The sequence below is a fragment of the Sciurus carolinensis genome, chromosome 8, assembly GCF_902686445.1.
Source record: "Sciurus carolinensis chromosome 8, mSciCar1.2, whole genome shotgun sequence".
NCBI classification, from domain to species: Eukaryota; Metazoa; Chordata; class Mammalia; order Rodentia; family Sciuridae; genus Sciurus; species Sciurus carolinensis.
The window spans coordinates 114,625,287-114,643,436 of record NC_062220.1 but is presented as its reverse complement, the minus strand read 5'-3'; the positions used below and the strand labels follow the sequence as shown (position 1 = coordinate 114,643,436).

At 54.5% G+C, this 18,150-nt stretch overlaps 1 protein-coding gene across 3 annotated transcripts; it reads left to right on the top strand.

Moving 5' to 3' along the window:
- The first annotated feature begins 205 nt into the window (after positions 1 to 205).
- On the top strand, positions 206 to 17,174 carry Lif (LIF interleukin 6 family cytokine). Of its 3 annotated transcripts, XM_047561352.1 has the most exons (4): positions 206 to 287; positions 10,799 to 10,918; positions 12,621 to 12,799; positions 13,536 to 17,174. In XM_047561352.1, the coding sequence occupies exons 2-4, from the start codon at positions 10,900 to 10,902 to the stop codon at positions 13,944 to 13,946; spliced, it is 609 nt and encodes a 202-aa protein (XP_047417308.1). In that variant the 5' UTR covers positions 206 to 287; positions 10,799 to 10,899; the 3' UTR covers positions 13,947 to 17,174. The 3 variants fall into 3 exon arrangements, with proteins under 3 accessions (XP_047417308.1, XP_047417309.1, XP_047417310.1); XM_047561353.1 differs by lacking the exon at positions 206 to 287 and having other exon boundaries at positions 10,781 to 10,918; XM_047561354.1 differs by lacking the exons at positions 206 to 287; positions 10,799 to 10,918 and adding an exon at positions 11,483 to 11,580.
- Positions 17,175 to 18,150: the final 976 nt, after the last annotated feature.

Genomic DNA, 18,150 nt, shown 5'->3' with positions numbered 1-18,150 from the left:
CCTACCCCCACGTGTCAGGGTTGGTCCAGGCAGGAGCCTGGGGCTCTCTGCACCTGTTATCCCAATCCTCAGCTTGGGGGTGGGGTGGAAGTGGGGGGAGCTTTGGGGCCACCCAGTTCTGGACGGGAAGTCAGGTGGGGGGGCGGGGTGAGGAGCTGTCGCCAGAGAAGGTTCAACAGGAGAGGGAAGCAGAGGGGGCCTGGCCCCGAAGATGATGGTGTCCCACTGAAGACCTGAGGAACATCCTTCCAGACTCCGGAGGGTCGCATGCTGGCGCAGAGACCACGGTAGGCTCCCCTGACTGGGCAGGACTGTGGGGTAGATATCAGCTCCCAAATTTATCCTTAGCATGGGCAAACATCACTTGCTCCCTGGTACTTCAGAGAGTATATGGTGGCCCGTACAGCTCTCCATGCCTCAGTTTAGCCACCGTATAACAGCGTGGTAAGACACGCCCTGAACCTCTCCTGGAGGATGTCAGGCAAAGCAGGAGAGACCAACCGTGAAGGTTTCCTGTGAACACGTGAGTGGTTAAAGATCATCCATGGGTTCAAGGGCAGAAAGAGCGCTGACCAGGGAGGCTGAAGGCAGGTCTGAATTCGAAGTTTGGCTCTGTACGATCTTGGAGGGGGTCACCTCTCTGGGAGTCTTGGTTCCAGCATTCACAAAGGACCTTCAAGTGTACTTTTCCCAGAGCAGCAGAGGCTTCGTTTTCCCTCAGATGGCATCAGAGGGTCCCTTGTCCCATTGGAGGTGCTGCAGTGGATCATGGAGTCCCTCATGGGAGGATCCAGGCTGTGAGATCACTTAAAGTCATGCTTTTGACCTTGGGCCAGCGTAGAACTAGACAGCTCTGCACCTTGCTTGCTCGGTAGGATGGGCTCAATTATGGAAGCACCCGCTTCTGGCAGGGAGAAAAGAAAGCCCTAAGTGAAATCTTTGCCCACAGCTTTGCAGAGGAGGCTTGGCACGTGTAACTAGAGAGGCTCAATTCTTGCTGCTAGCAGTTCCCAAAGCCTGGGGAGAGGCTTCTAGGATAGCGGGAAACTGTCCTGTTGGTTTATCCCTGGTCTGGATGCTGGGGTCGCCTGGCATGCTGAAGCAGGGCAGGGCCTTGGCAGGTCAGCAAGGAGCCTCCCAGTCCCTGCTCTGCAGCTGGGTGTTCCTGGATTTGCTTCCTACTTCTTGCTTGGTGACCTTGGTCAGTTTATTTTCACCCCTCTGGGCCTTGGTTTGCACCTCTGTAAAATGAGCACATAATCCCCACCTCAAAGAATTGTTGTGAGTGAGACCCTGTGGGAAGGGCCAGTAGGGCCAACAGAGGAGAGCTGTTCCCTCCTCTTCTCTACAGAACCTCAGCTGGACAGAGTCTCTGTCTCCCTGCCCACTGTGCGTGGTCCTGGTGCCCCCTTGTGGTCGGTCTTCAGGGATTCCCCCCAGGAAGTGCTGGACAGGGCATGGAGCCCCTCCAGGAGCCCCCGCCCCTTGGGCCACCTTCCCCTGTATTGCCTGAAGGCCTCTGCCCATCCCCCATTTCAAGCCTCAGGCATTCTGGCTCACTTCCTCAAATCCCCAAATCTTGCCCCACCCAGTCCCTGGAGAGACACTGCCTGAGCAAGGTCTGTGGCTATTGGGGTTGTGGCTTCGGTGCCTGCTGTCCATTGGGCAGTGGGGGGCGCTGCTGCCCACAGCTTGGAGGAGCTTGGAACTGAAGGGAAGGGAATTCTGGTCCTGGCCCTGGCTCTCCCCTGTCCCTGGACCCATCTTTCCAAGTGACCTGGGAAGCCTTCTCTATCTCCTACCACTCCACCCCACAATCCATGCAGTCTTGAGGGTCTTGAGGATCTTTAGATGGCAGGCAGGGCAACTGAGACTTCCAAGAGACTTTTTTTTTTTTTTTGTATCAGGAATTGAACCCAGAAGGGCTTAACCACTGAGCCTCATCCCCAGCCCTTTTTTATTTTTTTAATTTGAGACAGGGTATTGGTAAGTTACTCACAGCCTTGCTAAGTTGCTAAGGCTGGCTTTGAACTGGAGATCCTCCTACCTCAGCCTCCTGAGCTGCAGGGATTACAGGTATGCGCCACCACACCTGGCTTCCAGGGGACCTCTTGATGGAATTCTCATAAGCAAATCAGGATTGAAACCCAGGGTTCCTGTTTCCCTGTCTGGGAATCCAAGAGAGGCAGCAGCCTACATATTATAGGGAGAGTCCCCACTAATTTGCTGTGTGGCATTGAAAAAGTGACTTCCCTTCTCTAGGTCCCACCTTCAAGATAATGTCAATAATAAAGGTGCATCTTCAGGGCCTGCTGGGCTTTTCAGAGGGGTTATTGCCAACCTCACATGTTGACAGCACTGATTCCCATTTTGCAGATGTTAAAACAGAGGTCTGAGCAGTGAGGTCTTCTGTGTGAGGTGGCACAGCCTATAAGTTGCAGAGCCAGAAATGAACCCAAAGTCCAGCTGATTCCAGAGCCCACCTGGCCTCTCCCCTCCACCACGGAGCCTCTTCTCCTCTAACCATTTCCTTTACAAGCAGGGATGCTGAGGCCAGCAGAGGCCATTATAAGCTGTACGCTCCCTGCTAGCTGAGTGGCTTGGGAAAGCAGGTGGGCTCTGCAGAGGCATGTAAGGTGGAGAGCTGCCAGCTATCATCCTCCCTCTGTGAGGGTCCCCTGCCATTAGTTCACTGGCTAGAGTGGACACAGATTTCAACAGCTAAGGTTTTACAGAGACAACCCACTGTGACGCCAGGGCCAGGCGTGGGTCCCACCCAAAATGGGAGGAAACGGAAATGGGGTCCAGGGGTGGGGTGGGGTGGAGGCCTGGCTGGGCAGGAGATCAGAGTAGGGTTGTGTCATGGAGCCCCAAAGCTGATAAGCAGCAGAGCCGCCTAGTCCAGGCGGGAGGGACTCCCCAGGGGCGATTTGTCTAAGGGACTCCCACTGGCCCCTCCTGTCTGGAGCATCGCCTGGCTGTCCACACCACACCCTGTTTCAGCGATGGAACTGAGGTGGGGGCATGGGGCTTTATATACTGTCTGACCCTGGAGAAATCAACTCTCTAAGCCTCAGTTTCCAAATCTGTCAAATGAGGATGCAAATGCTTCCTGCAGAGAATAGGGCTCAGGACGTGAGGTCTTCGGCGGGGGTCTAGTAAGCATTGTAATGATTTGCCTGGGGGACAGTAGCTTATCAGGCCTTGAGGGTTTATGGTGTGCCAGGCTTGTCCTCCAGGAAGTGGGTAAAGCTAAATTGGGAGGTTCCTCGAGGTCTGTTTCACCAAAGGTACAGGGCTGGTGGGAGACAGGCATCATGCAGGTTGCCCAAAAATGTGAAGGGGAGACCTGGCTTTTGTCCTTCTGGCTTCTACCAGCGGCTCCCCCACCTGCTTCTTTCCCTGATTCAGGGAGTTTGTGTTTTTGTCTCTTCCTAGGGACAAAGATAGTCCAATTCTAGCTGGGTCTCATCCCCTCCACCCTCATTACCTTTTGGGATGGGACCACATTATTCTTTTCATCTTATCTCCATTACCAGGTCCAAAGCTTGCATCACCCCACCACCTAGCATCCTCTCAGAATATTTCTCTGGGTCATCCTGGGTGCTAAGGGACAGTTTGGGAAGAAGCCACTGCCCTGACATCATCTCTTGGTCCAGTTGTAGTAGCCCCAGTGAGCTTAGTTGGGGGAGGGGAAAGAGAGGAGGCTAGGCCCCACCTCTGTGACCAGCTACAGCCCCAGTGTGGCCTGGGCCGCTTCCTGTTCTGTTTATTGCCTTGAGTTCAGGAAATCATTGAGTGACACATCCCCTACCCCCTACCCTCGATTATTTAATAGGAGCCATGCTGTGGTCTCTCTCTTTTGGAAAATCCAGTGGGAGAAGGAAGCTGTCAGCTCGGCTCTGACATCAGTGTTGTTCCTGAGCCAAGAGTCAGGGTGGCCGGGTGGGGTGTGGGGGGGTAGGGGCGGGTGGGGTGGGGAGGAAACCAGCTGCTGGTGGCCCCCGTGACGTGAAGTGAGGCTGCCACGTGGTTCCCAGGGGCGGGAGCTGGATAGTAAGGAGCAAGGATTGCTGGAGACACAGACTGGGGCACATGCACAGGGTCATGCCTGCTGTCCCACCACCCAGCCCTCTTGCTCAGAGACCCACTGTCCCACACTGACTCACCCAGGCGCGGGATCTCACATGCACACACACACACACACACACACACACACACACACAACAACCACACACAGGACTCACAAAGCCAGCCAGAGATGTGCATGGTCTTGCTCTCTCCCATCCACACACAGGCAAACAACTGCATACACACACACACACACACACACACACCCCTCACACGTGAGCACACATAGGGCACATGTAGCTGAACAGAGACAGGCACAGGCACCAAGGTGCTTACTACACACAAAAATACACAGGTGATGTCCATTTAGTCCCAGTTAGACTCAGGCATGCTCCCAGATCCGAGGGGAGTCCTGAGGTCCATCTCCCAGCCTCAGGGCACCCCAGAAGGGTGGGCTGTGCAATCCCCCCCAAAAAAGGCTGAATGTTCTCTCTGATAAGGGGATGCTGATCCATAGTGGGGGGTGGGTAGGGAACAGTGAAGAAACTTTGGATTGTGCAGAGGGGAGTGAGGGGAGGGATGGGGCAGGTGGGGCTGGGAAGGATGGTGGATTGAGACGGACTTTATTACCCTATATACATGTCTGATTACACTACTGATGTGACAGCACCATGTACAGCCAGAGGAACTGTTATGCTCAGTTGGGTACAATGTGTTAAACTGCATTCTACTGTCATGGGTAACGAATCAGAACAAATTAGAAAATTAAAAAAAAAAAAAAAAAAAGGTAGGCTGTGGCCATTCCCTCCTCCTGCGCCCTGCAGTGGGGATGAGGGGCTCCTTGCAGAGTGAGGGAAGGCCAGTGACTCCCCTGTCCCACCTCTCCCCAGCCAGAGCCCAGGGGTCTGAGACTGAGAAAGGGAGTGAATGGTGCGAGGGTTGGCTCTGCGGGCTCCTTTATTATGGCACAGGGTGATGCCAAGCCTCCACCCCTACCCAGAGTATCTGCCCTGCCCTGCCCAGTGGCACCTATGGCCCTTCCTGAGCTGGAACAGGTGGCACCTGAGGTGAAAGGCAGCAGCGGCCTCATGCTGCCACCTGCTGAGTGGTTTGGGGCAAGTCACTCAACCCCTCTGGGCCTGGCTTTCATCAATGATACCAGCAGCTTGCAAACATTTTTGACTCTGACCCACAGGAAGAAACCCATCGCACACTGCAAGCAGAGGGTGAAACACACATACGGACGACAATGGGGCTTGGGGGCAGGCGGGGGGAGTGGTTCATGGAGCAATGCTTGCCTGTGCTCTGGGTGATGCCAAGTGATTTTGCTATTCCGTTTCCTTTTTCAAAGTGCTGGCAGCAACCCTTTAAATTGGATCCATGATTCACTAAGAGGTAAAGACCCACAGCGTGAAAACAGTGCTCCCTACAGCAGCCCACAAGAGTCTAGGGCTGGAGGGTGTAAAAAATGCTTGAAGAGTCTACATGGCCTGACCACGAAATGCTGCAAGCAGGATGACAAATGAGAGGCCAAGGGCAGAACCTGGAATGGGACCAGCCCCCATGCAACGCCATGGCCAGGTCTCTGGCCCTGCTGGTGATCAGGGTTCTGTGGGTTGTTGCTTCCCTTGCAATTTCTATCAGAAATGAAGAAAAAAAAAAAAAAATGCAGTCACTCTGATTCACCTCCAGGGGGTTGATTCTTGACGTAGAACCAGTCGGGAAATGGCAGGGTGATGCTGGGGGCAGCTGGCAGGAGACCAGGTGGCTTCTGGCTTCTCCTTGGCCCTGAGGAGATGTCTCTGCTCCCTGCCAGAGATTTGATGGGGTTAGGGGAGGAGGAAGTAGATCACAGCCTCTGAACCTGGGCTCTCCAGGGCCTCGAGGTGAGGGAAGAATTATATATGTCCCATACCAAGCTCAATGAACTGACAGGACCTAGGAGCCAACCCCTGTCCCAACTCTCAGTCCCCACCTTTGCTGACCTCCGTACCTAGGCCTGACCAAAGTCCTTGACTCAGGCTGGGTAGAAGCCCCTTCTGTGGCCACATGAAATTTTAGTCAGAATGGCTGCCTCATGTTCTATGCTTTATCTGTGTTTCTTGTCCAGTGTCCCCAGGACAGCCTCAGGAGGCTGGTGCTGTAGCATCCTTGTTTTCAGAGGAGAAACCAGGGTTCAGAGAGGCCAGTGGCCCAGGACCACACAGTCAATATGTGGTGTGGGCAGAACTGGAACTCGGGTCTGCCAGGCTCACACCCTTACGCACCTGCCAAGCCAGCACTGGTCGGCTGAAAGCTGACTTCGGAACCAGAGGTGTACGGACAGCTCCAGGATGCCGTGGGGTAGAGTCATTTCCCAAGAACTGAATAATGAGGCACTCTGACCTTTTCTGACACCCGATTGCTTGGGCTGTACAAGGAATTCCTGAAATTCTCCCTTCTGGCCACCTGTCCCCAGGCCTGGACTTGGAAAACACGTTTGGCCCCTGGCTCCCCCAGACCCATCTGATAACTCTATGGTCATCTCCCAGGTGGGAATATCAAGGCAGTGGGCTAAAGCTGGTCTGGATTTTAGAGAACTGAGATCCCAGCCAGGAGCGGGAGCGGGGCTGGCCTGGGCAGTGGGGGTTGTTGGTATCTGGGTCACTGGTCTTGGGGAATTCCCCATGTCCAGAGAGCTGCTTACCTGCTGAGTAATGGCTGTTGGCTGCCCACACAGGATGCCTGAGAGGGTACCTTCCCACCCCGCACCCCCTGCCTGTGGCCACTGCCATGTGGCCCTTTCTCCTGAGTGCCCTGGGGCCCAGGAAAGAGACAGACTGGCAGGCAGGCAGGGGGCTGGTCCCCACCCCCGCATCCCCCCCACAAGGGCTCCACAGGGGGCGACTGGTGATTCAAGCCCCTCTGAGCTGAGCTGTGTCCCCATCCTTCTCGGATGGGGCCTGGGGGTGAATCAGCTCCTGGAGGCGGTGGTCAGGCCAGGTCAGCAGCTGTCCTCAGCTCAGGCCTTGGGGAGACACAGGGGAAGGAAGAGCACTACCATGTCAACTCACTCCCACACCTTGTCCAATCTTTTTAGGGCACCCCTGAAGAGGGAGTCTGTAGGATAGAGAAGTATCCCTCTCCTATCCGTTTTCTCCCTCAGTCCTGGAATGTGCCCAAGTTTGCTTGTTTGTAGAATGGGGTCAAGGATCCCTCCTTCAAATGGAGGTCAGCATGATCCATGCTGCCACACAGAAGGCTTGCTGGGTGCCAGGAGCCACACTGAGCCCTGGGCCCTTCTAGCAAATCCACTATGTAAGTATATCATTCCCATTTTACAGATAAAGGAACTGAGGTCAGACAGTGGCCACTTCTCCAAAGTCGCACAGCTCATAACTGGCAGAGTCAAACCTCCAACCTGATTCTGAATGAGGTCAAAGTCCATACTTCAAACCACCAGACTTCTGTACCTACCTTCATGAGAGATTTGGCATGGACAGCTTTTGGAAAGTGGAAAATGCTTTCAAAATGACTTGGCAGCTATTGTAGGATAACACCAAGATGGGCACCATAAGGAATATGAACAAGTAGCAGACCTTATCCAAGCCCTCTAGGACTGAGGAATAAGATGGGTGTTGACTGAAACAAGAGTGGGCAGGATGAAGCCAAGAGAATCCCTCAGGAGTGTGGGAGGCCAGGGAGGCTTCCCAAAGGAAGCCCCTCATTCCCCTCACAGTGTGAGGTGCCCCTGGGATTGCTCTGGCCTGCAAGTCAGAGGCCTGGGGTTCACACCAGCCTCTACTGTTCATTCTTTATGTGGCCTTGAACAAGACTTCACTTCCTGAGCCTCAGTTTCTCCATGTGAAAAATAAGCAGCTGTGGCATTCTCAGAGGGACTTGTGGTGTGGGGTGAAAATCAACAGAAAAGGAGAGGCTGATAGGCCATATGTGCCCAAGTGCACACAAGACAGAGCCCTGAGGGGTGCTGGGAAGGCCCCCTGGCCATCCCATGTGCTCACTTCCTGGAGAGAGGACATAGCCACCTGGAGACAGCACCCCTGGGTCCTAGCCTGTCAACCCCCTACCTAGGCTCTTGGGGTCTCCATATGGCCTCCAGCTGTCCTTCTTGCCCTGAGGCCTGTCAAATCCCCAGCAGGCCCATTTTGCAGGAGCAGGACAGGCAGCGGATGAAGTCACAGCTGGAAGGGGCTGGGCTGGGGCTGCCACTCTAGGGTGGGGCCCAGGGTCACAACCCTGGGAGCAGGCAGCCAAGAAGGGAGGATGCCTTCTGTGAGGGAGCAGAGGGGAACACACACACACACACGCGCGCGCGCACACACACACACACACACACACACACACACAGAATAGAGAGGGAGGGAAGAAAACAAACTCCGGCTGCAGCCACGTTGCAGGCGGACACTCGGCTCCGAGACCCTGTCCGGCCTTCTTTCCAGAGGTCCAGCACAGGTGGTGCCCAGACATGGACAGGAGGGGGAGGCTGGACCTGGGGCACCGAGGGTCCCAGAGAACTTGGGGAGCACGAACTAAGTCAGGTACTGTGAGAGGGGAGACTGAGGCACGGGAAAGAGACTGCCAGAGTTGGGATTAAATGGCCCGTGTCAGTGACTTCTAGACCCACTTCCTGCTTTCTGTGGGGTGGGGTTGAGATTAAATGGAGAATGGAGTGGATTGTAAGGCTGATGGGGGTCCGGGGAGCCAGAGAGCAGTGCAAGACCCAGAAGACCATGGAAAGGATGTAGGGGAGAGCCCAGGGCAGGGGGTGGATGGGGCAGCAGCCTTTAGAAATACCAGAGCACCTAGTAAGAAGCTTGGGTGGGATTCAGAGGATCTATAAACAGGGGCCACAATTGGGCCCTGGTCAAATAGGTTTGGGGTCCAGGTTAAGAGATCCAGGCTGTGATGTGACAGGCATCGAGGGGATGTAAGGATGGGACAAGTGGCTAATCTAGAGTTCATGTTCTGAGTAGTCAGGTCCTAATTGAGAGTCTGGGGTAGGGGAAAGGAGGTTAACTCGGGGTATCCTGGGATGTGGAGTTGCTGAGCCAGGCAGGTGGGTGAGGGTGTACACCTATCCCAGAGCACCATGTGAGACCCTCCACAGCACCCCATGGAAGAAACAGGGTGTGTTGGGGGGTTGCAGGGAAAAGGAAAGGGAAAAAGAGAGCCATTCTCCACTCTATAGCCCCCTTCCTGTTGGGAAGTACCAGCTGGGATGGGCAGTTTTATCACTCCACTCAACGCCCTGCCAGGAGACCACAGGAGAGCAGGAGCCTGGATACAGCAGGGCGTGTGTGAAGGAGGGGGGCCGGTAGCAAGCACGAGGGCTCGTTCTGGCACGATGAGGGAGGAGCTGGGCAGGTCCGGGATGTGGCAAGAGGCAGGAGTTGGGGGCATGGAGGATGGGTAAAGGGGCAGGCAGAGGTGGCAGGGGCCAGGCAAGGCTGTGAGTGCCCTGGCAGTGGGAAACCAATCTGTCCACCAAGATCTTGGGTCAGGGTCGGGTGGGAGGGTTGGGGTGGGATATCCAGGGGAATGAGATGTCTTCTGATACAGGGGGGACCTGGACACTTGGGGGACAGAATGGCCTTAGATGTATGGTACGTTGTCTGGCCCAAACTCACCTCATTTTTGTTTTTACTGCTTTTTATAGAGGCATCCCTGTGCTCGTTTTCCCCTGGTTCCCACTATTCCTTACTGCCCCTCACTCATATGCCAATCTGCCTAGCTACTGCTGACGCCAGAACTTGGAGCCCTATCTTAGAGACCAGAAGCATCTTTTGGAAGCCACCATCATTCTCTGAGACAGAGCTCCAGCGAGCTTTCAAGGAGGGACATGGAGCCCCTGGGTATTTCTCCATTTCCCCAGCCATTCCTCAGAATCCTGAGGAGGAAACTGGGGTCTGATTTTGCCAAGCCATCCTTGGTCTCTGCTTCAGGTGTCCCTTTCAGAATAGAAATGCTGAACCACCTTCTCAAAAGCTTCTCCCCAGACTGTCCCCAAAAAACCAAGTCACGGCCACCCCCACCCCCATGTCTTCCTAGCTGGTTTCCTAGCCTCAATGGTACCAGTAGTCAGCAGAGAAGGCATAGCTGATGACCATCAGGGGCACTGACCCTTGGGACCCTGGGCAACATGTTCCCTTTGAGCACCTCTTTGCCCAGTGGCAATGGGCAGGTTGGAGAAGGTCACAGCATAGGTGGCTTCCAGCACTCACATTTCCGCTTTATACTGTCTAAAGTCCAAGCCCGGCCCCAGCCCCTCTTCCTGGAACCTCCTTCACTGCCAAGTCCCAGCCTGCCTCCTCCCACTGCCCCCAAAGCCCCCCAACCAGGGGGCCACAGGTGCCAGCAGCCATCTGCTAGTCCCGTTTCTTGACACCTCCCCAAACCCAGGTGAGTCGGGGTTGTCTGGGGTGCCCATTGCCTGGGGACCACCACTGACTGGGCCTGGGGGGTCCCCTCCCCACCAGTCCCACCTTCAAAAACGCCCAGGGCAAACCACTCAGGAAAACCGCAAGGCGTTTTGTCGACGACTTCATTATAATTTTATCAATCAAATTCTTAGAAGAGGGAAAAAAAAAAATCTGTCCTCCCCCCACTAGTCCCCCCCTCCTTCACTCTCACTTTTCTTCCATTCATAATTTCCTATGATGCACCTCAAACAACTTCCTGGACTGGGGATACCGGCTAAATATAGCTGTTTCTCTGTCTTACAACACAGGCTCCAGTATATAAATCAGGCAAATTCCCCATTTGAGCATGAACCTTTGAAAACGGCCGGCATCTAAGGTCTCCTCCAAGGCCCCTGGAGTCCAGCCCATAATGAAGGTCTTGGCCGCAGGTAAATCCACCCGCCCCACGCGGGCTTCCGCGTCCCCGCTGAGGGCGCGGCGGCAACTTTGGGACGCTTGGCGAGCACTAGCGGGACACCCGCCCGCCGCAGACACTCGGACACTTGGGGCGCCCGCGCAGCCGGCCCGGCCCGCCGGAGGCGCTGGGTGGCGGCCGGGAGCGAGCGTAGCACATGGTCTGGGCACCGTGCGCCCAGCCCGCCCGGGCCAGCAGGTTGGCAGCAAGAGAGGGGGCCCGCCGCAGCCTTCCTCCTCCGCCTCCTCCTCCTCGCTCCACCACTCTCCGGTGCTGCTTTTCCTTCTCTGCTTTCTCCGGGACTCACCCTCCCTCTTTCTTTTTCTTTCTTTCTTTCCGCTTTCTCTTTTCCAACCGCGTCCCGGGCTGCACCCTGGGAGGGGCTCAGGCAGCCGAGCAGCTTGCAAACTCCGGCCCGGGACGGGAGCAGGTGCCTCCTCCATATACTAGTGCCTGGAAAGCCTGTGGTCTGCGCTAGGTGAGATAGGGGTGTGGAGCCCCCGAGCCATCCCGGGATCTCAATACTGCCTGGGGATGCTGGGAGGAACTGGGGACTCAAGAAAAGTGAACTTGAGGTTGCACGGTCCCTCGTGTCCCTGCAGAGGGGATCCGAGCAGGAGGTCGGCAGACCCTCAGGTCGGCCACCCTTAGGTGCCTTATGCTGGGTCCTGGAACCGCGGGTCTGAGGGTTTCTGAGGGTGAAGTGGGGGCAGGCGCCCGGGGGGGGGGGGAGGGGTGATCCGGGACAGGCCCGGACAGCTCCCAGATCTCCTGGCACCTTTCGCTTTCCTTCCTCCCCGCCCACCCCGCTGCTGCCTGCGACCTTTTCCCTTTTCTCTTTCCTGGTTGCACCATTTCCTTTCCCTCCCCAAGCCAGGTGGGGGGATGTGGTCTTTGCCCTAATCCAGGGCCAGTGGCAAGGGACAGCGGACACAAGGGGAGAGTGTGATGAGTGGGAGCTATAGGGGGTGGCGGGGGGGGGATTTTTAGTTTGGTGATGGAGAGTGGGGACCTGCAGAATCGGGATGGAGAAGAGTGTCCTGAGAGGGGAGTGGTCACAATGGGGAAGTACAGAGATGGAGGAGATGAGGGGAGGATAGCAGAATTAGGGAGATTTGGTTCAGGGGGCCAGGATCAAGCTGCAGGTTTGAGAAGAAGGTCAAAAGAAGTCCCCAGGGGTTTGGAAGGTTTGGACTTTAATGGACCAGTGAGCATGAAAGAACACTAGGATCTGGTCCTTCTGGGAGGTGGGACAATAGAGGCCTCCTTGCACCTGCTGGGCCTGGACCAGCCAGAGGACCAGAAGGCCTGGGACCTTTGCTTTCCTGAAGGAGAGGGGCCAGATGTTTGAGTGTCCCCTGGACCCAGCTTCCAGCTGGTGTGAACAGCTTCTGTCTTGCCTCCTGCTCCTTCACCCAATCCAGCGAGTGTGAGATGCTTGGTGAGTGTCAATGAGACACTTTCCTGCCACAGACGCTTGGAAACCCAGGAAGAGATAAGAAAGCTGAGAGATGCTGAGGTGATCATCTGAAAACAGGGAAACAGAGAAACAGATGCAGCAACACAGTGAAAACTAGACATGGTCAAGCCTTTGCCCAAACTCCATCCAATGTGCCATGAACCCCAAAGCCACCCTTCCCTCCCTCTGTTCATCACATCTTTTTGCCTGTTACCAGGAGTCATACCCCTGCTGCTGGTTCTGCACTGGAAACACGGGGCAGGGAGCCCCCTTCCCATCACTCCTGTCAATGCCACCTGTGCCACACGCCACCCATGTCACAGCAACCTCATGAGTCAGATCAGGAACCAACTGTTGCAGCTCAATGGCAGTGCCAATGCCCTCTTTATTCTCTATGTAAGTTACCCCTCCCCCCCAGGATACCAAGGAAGAATGAGGGTGGGGAAAGAGAGGATTTGCAAATATCAGCAGAGGCCGTTCTGACCTGGGCTGGAGGGAACCCTTTTGGAGTTGGAAGGAGTCAAGGGGAAGGGACTTGGTTAAACCATGCCCAGACTCCCTCCACTTCCTTCCTACCCCACAGACTAGTCTCTGAGACTGGAAGTTGCTTTTCTGAGGTGACCAGTTAGTGAGGGGCAAAGCTGGGGTGAGATAGGGGCCTGGTACTTCTGATCTCTGCCACATGGAGCAAGAGGCCAAGGAAGAGAGACTGAGAGGGATAAAGCAGTGAATGCACAGGGAGGTACCATGGAGAAAAGGAGCTGTGTGTAACTGGAGGAAATGCCCAGGAAGAGGGTGAGTGGGGTGGGTGAAAGTGCAAGTGTGTGTGGTGTACCAACTGAGGTGACACTGAAGAGATGCTGCATTTTCATTTATGTTCCCATGTGGTCATGGTGATGGTGATGACAGCTGCCTATACGATCTAGTCCTGGGCCGTTAGCAAGTGTGTTCACACTTATGATTACTTCTAGCTCTCATGACAGTTCTAGATGCTGACAAGACAAGGAGCTGGGTCCCCATGCCATAGGTGGAGAAACTGAGGCATAAAAGTGTGTCCCGAGGATTGGTGGCAGGGCTGGAACATCAACCCCTAACTCCCACATCACCTCTCCTCTGCTCTTCTGCTTCTCAGTACACAGCCCAGGGGGAGCCATTTCCCAACAACTTGGACAAGTTGTGTGCCCCCAACGTGACGGACTTCCCACCCTTCCATGCCAATGGCACCGAGAAGGCCAAGCTGGTGGAGCTGTACCGCATCATTGCATACCTTGGCACTTCCCTGGGCAACATCACCCGGGACCAGAAGCTCCTGAACCCCAATGCCCTCAGTCTCCATAGCAAGCTCAATGCTACTGCAGACATCATGAGGGGCCTCCTCAGCAATGTGCTATGTCGCCTGTGCAGCAAGTACCACGTGGCCCATGTGGACGTGACCTATGGCCCTGACACCTCGGGGAAGGATGTCTTCCAGAAGAAGAAGCTTGGCTGTCAGCTCCTGGGGAAGTATAAGCAGGTTATCGGAGTGGTGGCCCAGGCCTTCTAGAAAGGAGATTTTGAAGTGTGCCATGAACTGTGGGGGTCTCAGGAGCAGAATCCAGTTGTGGGGACTCTCCAAGTGTGGCTGAGACCTAGGGCATCATTAAACCCAAATAGTGGGCTGCTGGCAGCCCAGTTGGGTGTGCTCTGATGGGGCAGCACAGAGTTAAAACTTTCATAGGCAGCCTCTATTCAAAGCCCACCAGAAGGACATGCCCCTTCCTCTGGGAGATGGTAACCAGGACTGGGGAAGTATGGGCAAGATTTCTGCCCTCATTTGTCCCCTCTGCCCCTTGCTCGCATTATGCAGTGAGCAAACTGCATGAGTTTTCTGACCAGAAGGAGCTGGGGGAGTTGTTCGGTTCCCTGGTGGAATGACCACTGTCTGTGCCTTTGTGGTCCCTTTGGTAGGCTTTGAAAGGCTTGGTTGGGACTCAGGTGGGCCAGAGGGACTGGGATCTAAAAGGACTCCTTGCACCCTAGAAGTAGATGGAAGATAGAGAAGGGGCTCTTGGGTGGGATGCTGTCTTCTCTTGAGGATGGTTGGAGATCTCAGGCGTACATATTGTTAGGTGGAAGGTTCCAGAAGGTTGCTGGTATTCCGTGTCTTAGGATGACAGTGAGGCCAACATCAGGCCCAGGAAGGAAGAGGTTGGAAGGAGGAGAGGCCCCAGAAGCCTTGATGGCTTTTCTTTTCTCCTCTGCATTCTTTTCCTACTGTCTGGTGTGACCAGGATTTGGGGGCTCGACCTGAAGGTGGCGTGTGTGGAGGTGGGCAGGGGCAGGGGCAGGTTGTGAAGTTAGGTGAGGAGGTTCAGAGGCAATCCAGAATCTTCCTTCTGGAGAAGAGTCCATAAGGGAGGGGACAGGTAGCTCAGAGTAGCAGCTCACATCTGAGGTCCTTAGGGGCCATGTGAGGTCACACAAAGGTACTTGAGGGGGACCAGAGGCCAACTCAGGTCCCTATAGCAAGGGCAGCAGACTTGAGGTCAGGGTCTCAGGGATGCCTGAGATCCAAGAGTGCTGTGTGTCTGACCCAGCTTGATTACCTATTTATTATGATATCCTATTTATGTTAACTTATTGGTGCTTTAAATGGCAAAGTCAATTCCCTTTCCTTGCTCCTTACCCAGCAGAAATAACACAGTGGATCCTTACACAGGAGCCAGGGCTAGGCTTCACTTAGCGGAGCCGGGTCTGGAAACTGATGGTGTTACAAGTGGAATAAGCCTTACGGGTGAAGCTCAGAGGAGGATCAGGATCTGAGAGAACTGGCCAGCTCTCCTGCCCCACTCTGACTCCCTTTGGGGGTGGGTGTCAGGGTCCAGGCGGCAGAGCCTGGGCCAGTTTGTGGAGTGGCCTGGTGCTTTTTCTTTTCTTGGCTTCGGGGGCTTCTGCATATTGTGCTCTGGCGCCCCCTGGAATCATGCTGCAAGGGGTACCGTTCATGGTCTACCCTGAGGTAGTAGACATGGCAGCCCTGTTTCATGACCTGTTACTGATTCTTTGTCCTCATCAATGAGCAGTTGAGGGAACCTGGAGCAATCCTGACCCAGCATGCAGCATGCTCCCACACAGTGGGGAAACTCCTCTGGTGGCCTGAACACCCACAGAGGGCGCACAGAGGAAGCCAGGGCAGTGTGGGGATTGCTCAGCTGCCCTGTGCTCCAGAGACAGGGAAAGCCAGGCCCAAGACGCCTGGGATGCAGACCAGGAAGCTGTGGTCCCTGGTACCCCGCCTCCCTCCCACTCCCACCCATGTCTGGGCTCCCAGGCAGGGAACCCGATCTGATCTCTTCCTTTGTGCTGGGGCCAGGCAAGCTGAGAAACGCCCTCCGGTCTGGGAGTAGGGGAGAGAGAGAGGCAGCCAAGCTGGGCAGCTGTTGAGAGCAGCCTTCTGGCTGCTTCTCAAACCCCTCGCGGCAGTGATCCTAGCAGTTCAGCCACAGGATTACGGTACTGATGATGGTATTTCACATCACTTTGCACCTTTCTCTGTTGTTCTCTAAGCACTTTACCCGGATGGCAAGTGGGCAGACAGCAGGCAGGCCCTGAAACCTGGGGTGGGGAAGCTAGGAGTCATCTATCCCAATGGCTAGGCTAAGATGTGGCGGTGTGTGGCCGAGGACGCCACAGCAGCTGCATCTTTTTCTATCTGTTTGAATGTGGGTCACACCCTTGTCCAGGATCGCAGCCTGCTACCCTCCTATCTGTCTGCTCCATCGGACTCAGGACTGGCTGCATTTCTCCAAGGTTAGCTGTAAGAAAGACAACTTGTCTGAAAGCCAGAATGGATGATTCTGTAGCCCAGAGCCTGGGGCTGGCTGGATCTTGCCATCATCTCGTTTCCCTGTGGACACGGATTCCCTGGGCTGGGCCCACCTGGCAGCCTCTGAGGGCTCAGGAACCAAGATATTCTCCTCCTCCCTGCCTGCACAGCCCTTGGCTCCATGACGCTCTGCCCCGCCTGGACTCTGCCCTAAAGGACTGATTCTCAACGCTCTTTCTAGATTCAACTCCAGCAGGTTGGCGCCCACTTTGCACAGCAGCACTGAATTTTGGAGATTTTCTGTGAAAAAGCTTTGGGGACAGGAAATTGTGCATTTTGGCATTTTTCATCTGTGGGTGTTGACCACCAACTGGCATGATGGGCTGGGTGCCCGGGCCAGAGGAGGAGAGATGGGTCATCTGTAGAGGACAGGGTAGGAGAGTCATTTTGCATTTTATTAAGAGAGATGTATTGGAAACCTTATTTATTATTTAAAGATTTAAACCAAGACAGCACTGCTAGTTTACTTGTCTCTTCTCCTTATCCTCCTCATCTTCCTCCTTGACTGAAGCAGTCCAGCTCTGCTTTGCTGGCTCTCCAGAGCAGACACAGCATATGGGATTGGAGCCCTAGAATCCAGCATGGTAGCAGTCAGGTAGCAATTGTCTTCCAACGGTACAGATGTTCCTATGTTAAAATAATCTCTAACCCCCCACCCCGCCCCAATCCTGGTACCTGGGCTTCATCTCTCATCCGCATTGCTAGCTCAGTAGGCCCCATGGGGCCTCAGATGTTTCCCTCCTTCCTTTCCATTGGAAAGGACTTGGCCTTGGGCAACAAATTCCTCTTTGATGAATGTACCCTGTGGGAATGTTTCATACTGACAGATTATTTTTATTTATTCAATGTCATATTTAAAATATTTATTTTTTATACTGAAGGAATACTTTTTTTTTTTTTTAAGAAAAAAGAGAAATGAATAAAGAATCTGTTCTTGGCAAGCCCTATGGAGTGTACTGATGTGGGGAGACAAGGCTGGAGGGGCGGGAATGGGCCCTGTTCTTGTCACAGCAGGGTGGGACTCGGCTGGATTAAGGACGGGAGGGTGGGAAAAGGTGTGTGTGTGTGTGGCGGGGCACCTTCATTGGGCAAGGGTGCTGGCAAGGGCAGGGGTGAGTAAGTGGAATTTTGGCCTTGGCAGAACAAGGTAGATTATGTCCAGATCATGGGGTGCCACCAAAGAGAGGGTTGGATTGTTCATATGTGGGGAAGTGTGTTATTTGGCCATTCACTAAGCTTTCACAGAAAACTATTGATTTCTTCCTATCCAACTGAGGAGGAAACTGAGACTCAGAGAGATGAAAATATATGCCCAAGGGCATCTAAAGTGTTTAGGGCCACTCAGGGCCATCCTTCAGTTGTAAACCTCATGTTCCTTCCCCTATTAGAAGGCACCCCCACTGCCCAGGTTTCTGTTGTTCAGGAGTGGTCCAGTGACTATCCAGTGGGACATAATGGGCTCAGGCCTGAGTGACTTCAGAGTAGGAAGAAGAGACCTACTGGAATCACCCAGAATACCGGGGCTAGAGTCTGGGCTGACCTGCTCCCCTTGATGTTTTTTTTGTCAGACTTCTCTGGGCCTGAGTAACTCCCAGAGTGACCCTGCTATCCTTCCTTCTGCCTCACACTTGGGGACCCCCTTCCATAGCATGCTTCTTCCCAGCTTCCTGGGAACCCTACCTTAGTGAAACTTTCAAGGTTCAGACTGAGTGTAAACACAGGGGCCCAGAGTAGCATTAGATGTCTCCTTGGCTTTGCTCTGGGATGTGGGTCTGGGCTCCTCTAGGTGAGATTTATTCTGGAGATCTGGGTAGGATTTCTGAGTCACCTACTTGTTCACACATGAATGTTTATAAGTGTCAGTCATTGCCTTCTGGAAGTT

What these genes read in the sequence shown, in the direction of transcription:
- Lif (XM_047561352.1), top strand. An exon ending in ATGCCCTCTTTATTCTCTAT is followed by an intron (nt 12,800 to 13,535) that starts GTAAGTTACCCC and finishes TCTGCTTCTCAG; the next exon opens with TACACAGCCCAGGGGGAGCC.